We start from the raw sequence: 7,630 nt of genomic DNA, 5'->3' as shown, positions 1-7,630 counted from the left end.
TGAGGGAACTGGGGGTGTTCAGTCTGGAGAAGAGGAGGCTGAGGGGAGACCTCATCGCTCTCTACAGCTACCTGAAAGGGCATTGTGGTGAGGTGGGTGTTGGTCTCTTCTCCCAAGTAACTAGTGATAGGACGAGAGGAAATGGCCTCAAGTTGCACCAGGGGAGTTTTAGACTGGATGTTGGGAAAGATTTCTTCACTGAGAGGGTGGTCAGGCATTGGAACAGGCTGCCCAGGGAGGTGGTGGAGTCGCCATCGCTGGGGGTGTTCAAAAAACGTGTGGATGTGGCGCTTCAGGACATGTTTAGGGGACATGGTGGCGCTGGATTAATGGTTGGACTTGATGATCTTGAAGGTCCTTTCCAACCTTAGTGATTCTGCGTGATTCTATGTGTGATAGAAACTAAACTAGAAAATAAAAAATATTACAGCAAGTCTACTAAAAACTGCACAGAAATAGGCATTAACAGACGATATACCACATTTCAGGGGAACCAAACAGACCTCAAAAGGCGATGTTGTCTTAATCAACCAGAGGACTGAAATAATAAATGGCATGAGGGTTCTGCACTGCTGTAAATTTTACCCAAATAAACAAAATTTTTTAGAAAGAGGAAAGATTTTCAGAACAATAGACTTTTTAACTGCAGATTTTACTTCCTTGTTCCGTAAAGTGTAAATGATGGGGTTTAACAAGGGAGTCAAAATAGAGAAGACAACGTTGCTCATGACATGGACGTCAATGGGAATGTCTGCTCTGTAGGACACATATGCCACAGCAATGGAGGAGTAGTAAGTGCCCACCACAAGCAGGTGGGAAGTACATGTTGAAAAAGCTTTCATGCGTCCTTCTTTGGAGTTGATCTTTAGTACAGAGAGGACGATGTGGACGTACGAGAGGGTGACAAGCAACAAAGGGACAACCGACACTGTCATAGCGATGGAGAACCCCAAGAAGGTCTGGAAATCAGCACTGAAGTCCGAGCATGCGGCTTGTACCACTGCCAGGTGGTCACAAAAGCAGTGGTGAACCCTAGTTGTGTCCCTGTAAGCTAGCCGAGAGGTCTGCGTGATGACGGGCACCGGTATTAGCAGCGCAGTGATCCAGGCGCTGGCTGCCAGCTGGATGTTCGCTCTTCTTGTCATCTTGGCCGGGTAACGGAGCGGGTTGCAGATGGCTTCGTAGCGATCATAAGCCATGATCACCAGGAGAAGCGCCTCGGTTACCGTCAGCCCGTGAAAACTGTACATCTGCAGAAAACAGCCCTGAAATGAGATGGTTTTAGCATTGGCCAGGAACATCGCCAGCATTTTGGGGATGGTGGTGGTTGTGAATAGCACATCTAACACAGAGAGGTTAATCAGGAAAAAGTACATGGGTTTGTGGAGTGTACGGTCGACCACAACCACGGTGATGATAACAGCATTACCGACCAGGATCAGCAGGTAGAATAGCAATAACACAACGAAGAGGGGGGTCTGGAAATCCTGGAGAGCTGGAAACCCCACCAAGAAAAAAACTTTAGTGGAAGCATTGCTGCTGCAGCTCTCCATGGTGGGGCTGGTCAAAATGCCTGCAAGGATGAAGAAGGGAGTAAGGAAACAGGCTGATGTGCAGGAAAACATTTCTCTAAGGAGCTTTGCAGAAGTTCTGCAAGGAAAACACAGGTTGGATGAAATCTTGCAGAGCTGAGCACATTGCAACACGAAGCTTGGCCCCTCTTTTCTCTAACCTGCACTTAAGATGATTTGGATTTGATGATGTGGGCTACGTCTGCAGGAGGCACACGCTCTTCATCTGTGGGCACGAAGGGCAAGGTTACCTCTCGCCCAGCTTTGGGTGCTCTCCATGCAGAGCCCTCCCAGCTGCGCTGGGTCCCTTTTCTGGTCCGTGGGGAAAAGGGGCATTTTGGGGGATGCAGCTCCTCTGCCCCATTCTGCACCAAGGAGAGGAGCCGCATTGCGGAAATGCCCGTTTCTCTTCTCTAAGGGGATTCAGGGAATTAGCTCAGAAGTGGTCAATCACCCGTCTCTCTTTTGCTAGGGTTTTACAATCTTTGCTACCCAAAGTCGTCCTCATCACCGTTTTTCATGCCCACGTTACCTCTGGTTAGCTACTTGTGACTCACTGTTTCCCACAGTCGTTGCAGTCGATTTCTGTTGCTGTTGCTGAAATTCAGATGAAAACGTAGAATTTCTTTTGACTTCTAGGTCATTTGCTGGTACATAAAAGTAGAGGAATTTTCATGGTAATTTTTTTGGCTGATGTAGGTCAGCATCATGTTTTTTACTTTATAGTAAGAAATGTTTTAGAGGTTCACGAAGTTCAAAGACACCGTAATAAAAAACTAGGAATAATTATCCATCAGTGACTTCAGCTCAGGTGGAGGAGGACACAATGTCCAACAGCTTACAGACCTTACATATCTTTATTTTGCATAATGTAGCTCTACAGTTCATTATTCATATAAACTTGTGATACTTTTTGGATTTCTCCAGGAGAGGTAAGCAAGAGCGTGCCGTACTTTTCCATTTATGTTACATTATGAGCTTTTAAGATTCCTGAGTTACAATGATCTTCTTTCCTCTCAGTAGAAATACTTCCTTTGTTGCTCATAAAGATTTAATGCAGGTTGGAAAGGACTATTTTGCCCAAACCCTATGGAATATGCTTGTTTGCTGCCACAACATAAACCAGCATTTTGAAAACTTCCAGCATTTGAAGAGCTAAGATTGAACTAAAAACTTCGATTCAAGCCACGAAACAGCTGCTGCACTTTCATAGGTACAAATTCCTTTGGAATTTATCTGTTATTTTCTCTAACATTGGGTAAACCAAAACTAAGATAATGTTCAGAAGAAAACCCACCCTCGTTTTCATTAGGTTTATGCTAAAAAAAGGAGAAATGAAGCTTAATTAAGTCGTTACGCTTTTTCTTGGATTCCTTATCCCAATTTAAGAGAGGAGAACTAAAGCTCTCTTGGAAATATTTTGTGCTTGGCCGCAAGTAGTTGAGAGTAATGATTGGTCTCATGCAATTTCCTAACATTATTAAATCTCTGGTAATTTTCAGATAGTTTTACCTTTCACCCAGAAAGTCATCTCCATAACCATATAGGAGAGATCCATTTAATATTACAAATAAATAGATTTTCTGCCGCAGTGAGATTTAAATACAATTGATATTTCATTTACTCTCTACCTCTCATCTAATCTACCCTTCTCCATTTCCCTTTCTTGTTATTATTTTTTCCAAACTGGTAAGCTTCGAGGATGTGATTTGTATAAACAATGCTGCACTATCATAAAACCCAAGATAATGTATTGTATTGAACTAAAATTGCCAGCATGTAATGTCCTTAAAATTAGCATTGATTTGAAGTTGTTTTCAGACATAGTCAATCAAATTCTCATTCTTTGGAGCCTGTTGACAGGTATTACAATCATATTTTTCCATCCTGGACCCCAGGGGAAAAAAGTAAATCAAAATGAAACACTTCATTAGTCTGAAAAATATTATAGTATTAATAGAATAGTAGCAACAATAACTCACTTGCACTTGGAAGTTATAACAAGGTCTTCCCCTTCCTTAATGCTATCCTTAGTGATAAGTGCAAAACTCCTGCAATAAATAAAAGAGGCAAAGCCACTACCGATATTTAACATCTATGAGTGTGCTGCCCTGCTCCCCACCCAGAGATGCTCCCCAGAGATGTTCTCCGTGATGTTTTCTTGCCTTGAGCTAGGAGACCCACATGTTAATTTCCTAATGGAGCATCTCAGCAGTTTTGAATCCCCTCGTTGCACGCCGCAGTTCACAGCAGACAGAGATCACACAACAGATTTGCATAGAGAAAAGCAGCAACAGAAGAGTTTTCACTACACAAAGTTTGTTGTGTCATGGAAATGGGCGGCTGTCTCGAGGCTGGGGGAGAAACACCAGAGGAAGATCAGTCTTTTCTTCCCAGATCTGGAGGGGCTTCCCATGGCTCAATATTGACCCTTCCTTTGGCATTTTGTTTCCAATGCTTGGGTCATACTCGGAGAGCGTGAAAGTCTCCATCTCCCCCTCTACACCACGCGAGGCATACACTGAAGTTGTAGTACATGGCCAAGGGCGAGGAGCAGCTCTTCGGTAGGGCCAGCAGCAGCTCTCTCAAATGTAGGCACATCCCAAATGCAAACTCATCCACAGAGGATCCCAGCCTGTATCTGTTCTAGTTCCATCTCTTTTCTTCAGGATGTTCAGGTCAAGCTTGGTACCTGGCTCAACTGGCGCAGGTGGAGCCGGCAATAACAAAGACAACGCGCGTGACACTGCACTGGGCAGCATCTCTGGCTGCTCAGGAGTTTACTAGGGTGCCATCCCTGCAGGTTGGCCTCTGGTTCTTAATTCTGCCTTGGACAAGAGCCCTTCTCTATGCATCATGCTTAGGTATGTCTAGGTATGTTGGCCAACATACAACCCCTTTACATGGACAACCAAATGACTACTTTAGCCATCCCTGGGCTGCTTCTGTGAGCAGCCCATCTCCTTGCCCTGAGACCATCACCTCTAAACCTCACAGTTTCTTCTTTTGGAGGATTTGTCAAGGGTGGCTGAAGCCAAAGGGGAAAAAAGCCCCAAACCCTTTGGAGCTTTGTGGACTGGGAAATACAGGTAGGTGGCATGAGAAGACATTGCCACCTGGCTCTATAGTCAACAGAGGGAGACATTCCCATCAAGAGGCAATTCATAGCTACTAAACTAAACTAAACTAAATTAAACTAAACTAAACTAAACTAAACTAAACTCCTTCTCCATATGTCCTCCCAGACCAATGTTCTCTTGTTACAGATTCCTATGTAAATATCTTCACTGTCCCTTAAGCATCCTTAAGTGAAAGCTGTTGGATGGCAATTAGAAAGGGCTAAATCCTGTCCTGTGTAAATAGGTTCTGACATGCTCAGTCTCCTCTGGTTCAGAATGTGTCCTTGGATACCATACAGAAAAATACAGATTTAATTACAATATTAGCAATTTCTGAATAATGGACCCACCTGCTTCTCAGGAGCATCTAGATACAGAAGAAAACCTCAAACCAATCTCATTTAAATTGCTTCGACCCAATAATTCCTCCAAATTGCAGTCATGTCATTGATAAATGAAAGGCCTGGAGAGCTCTGCCAAGTGGTGGGATCTGGTGGTGGTCCTGGAGTGTGCCCCAAAGTCATTTTGCCCAGGATGCTCCCTGGGAGGAGAAGTCAAGCCAGAATATAGGTGGGGTTTTGGGACCAATTCCTTGGGTCCAATGTCCTGGGGCTGACTCCTCAGACTGGGTGAGATGGGGTCAGCAGAGCATTGCTGAGGGCTTGGCAAGATGTTGAGATCTTTTTGGGAACCTGAGGACACAAAGATGGACCACAGTTTGGTTTTATTTGTAAAGTGTGAGGTGTGATTCATACCAGATTGGGTCAGATAGTTTTAAAAGAGTCTTTGTAATAGACTTTTACTGCCATGGGTGGTTTGCATGCATCTTTGAATCCTTGGTATATTTTCATGAATATCTCACCCTCTGCCATTCTCCAGTCACGTCCTGACCAAAAGCCATCACAGGCAGAAACAGGAATATGGTGGAGCTGGGCAAAGTCCCTTCTGAATGGACTTAGTACCCTTGATAGCCTCCAAGTGCTCACAACACTTGTTGAGTTTCTGGTGTGAGGTTCACACCTTCTCCATCACGTTTCTGCTGTGGATGTTATCCTGCAGTCCACATCTTGCTCCAGGGACTAACAGCCAGCTATGTTTCCAAGCAGACAAACCCACATAACTATGGTTTCCTGAGCTTAGGCTATGGATGAGAAAGATCTCCCCTACCATTAGTCACCTGAACATTTAGTTCTAATATTCTTCTAGGAGAACAGGAAATAAAATGTCTCTTGCATGGCATGAAGGAGGAACTCATTGCAATAAACCATTCAAGCTGTGATTTTGTCTTATCAATTATAATTTAATTTTTAACTACAGGTAGCTTCAGGTAGACCCACTGTAGGTGATCCTGGGATTATCTAGCCTCTGCTCATTCTCAACACATTGGTGGAAAAACGTGTTACAGGACAACAATCCCTCCTTCAGGCTGGCACTTTTATTAAACTATTCAATCCTGTGAAATACCCACATCCTCAGGACTAAGAGCAGCTCCAGATTAAAATGTCATCACTGGCTTCCCTGGGGACAGGACAGAGATGCTCAAGGTGTCGACTGGTTCACAGCAGTCTGCTAGACTTGAATGTTGTGTGGTCTTGAGCACACCAGTCATCTCATTTGGAAGCAGACGTCGGGAATAGCTGGGGAAATTGCACCATGAAAATGCTGCACATGAAGCTGCAGGGACTTGCTCACGCGTGACGAGCAGATGTCAGCGAAGGAGGCTGCTAAATGCTGTAAGACGAGTGACCGAATCACAGAATTGTTGAGGTTGGAAGGCATCTCTTGAGATCATTTGCATCATCTACAGCAGGTTGCCCAGGGCTGTGTCCAGTTGGGTTTTGAATATCTCCGCAGGTGGAGACCCCACGACCTCTCTGAGCAACCTGTGCCAGCGTTTGGGTGGGGGACAAATCCCTTCCCTGTACTACGGTTGCACCGAGCAGCAGCCTGCCCACACTGTCTTCCTCCTAAGCACATCTGGCCAGCTGTGGGACAGGGCAGCAGAGCTGACAGACAGGAGCCAACTGGACCTTCCCAAATGAGACCATGGTGCCTCTTGAAGGCCAAGTACTTCACCTGGGAGCTCCCCCTCTTCCTAGCTGGGACCTCCCATTGGGATGGCAGAAGAGCCAAACCGCATGCTAGTTCAGCTGAGTTCATTACTTTCAACCCGTAAGATACTTCTTCTCATCTCCTTTTCTTCTCTCTCCTTCCCTTTGCCCTCAGGCTTGTCTGAGCTACCTTCTCCCACTGCCACACTCTGCTCCTCCAGCTCATGAATCGCTTCTTCGCCGCTGTCTGCATTGCCTGAGTCTCACTGGTGCTCCCTATGGTTTCCTCTCCCTGCCTGGAGCCCAAACCCCCCATGTCCCACCCTCACCTTCCCTCAATCTGCAAACCTGTGATTTTTTTTTGCAAATTTTCAAAAATTGCCGATTTGCAGATCAACACTGCTACCACTCCCGCCATGTCCCCCCTCACACGCTCATCTCTGGTCATCTGGTTTCTGTGGTCACTTCTTGGAGCCCCTCTTGGCACAAGAAGGTCAAGGGCATGTGCCCTCTTTTCCCCATGCAGGAGGCAGGATCTGGCCCTGCTCCATAGACACGAGAGCAAGTAACGTCAGCGTTAAGCCATGATCACGCTCAGCGCAGACAGGACAGGTTAATGACTCTGCTCGTTTCCATGCATTTTCTAACGTACATCTTCTGGAGCAATTTCCCACTTGAATTTCTGATTGCGTCCGAGCCGATGTGGTGCCCCTGGCAGCGGAGCTCCTGGGTCCTTGTGTTAAAAATACTCCCCGTAAGCATTCGGGAGAAGTTGCATTTCCAAACATGTTTGTTTCAAAACACTAATTCTTACACTCGGGTGGCAACACCAGTGAAAACAGTGCAAATTGGTCTCTCGGTGACTCCCAGGTCTTCTAGAAATGTTTTT

At 45.5% G+C, this 7,630-nt stretch overlaps 1 protein-coding gene across 1 annotated transcript; it reads right to left on the bottom strand.

The window, feature by feature from the left end:
* Nucleotides 1–581: 581 nt before the first annotated feature.
* Nucleotides 582–1,762, bottom strand: OR2AT4 (olfactory receptor family 2 subfamily AT member 4; the record flags this gene model as incomplete). The annotated part of the gene is made up of 1 exon (XM_082015047.1): nucleotides 582–1,762. Exon 1 carries the CDS (start codon nucleotides 1,623–1,625, stop codon nucleotides 582–584), a length of 1,044 nt encoding a protein of 347 aa, XP_081871173.1. The 5' UTR covers nucleotides 1,626–1,762.
* Between the last annotated feature and the right edge of the window lie 5,868 nt (nucleotides 1,763–7,630).

The sequence above is a fragment of the Phaethon aethereus genome, assembly GCF_964289735.1.
Source record: "Phaethon aethereus genome assembly, chromosome: 1".
NCBI lineage: Eukaryota > Metazoa > Chordata > Aves > Phaethontiformes > Phaethontidae > Phaethon > Phaethon aethereus.
Note: the sequence above shows the minus strand (reverse complement) of the source record. Positions and strands in the feature narration are given on the sequence as shown.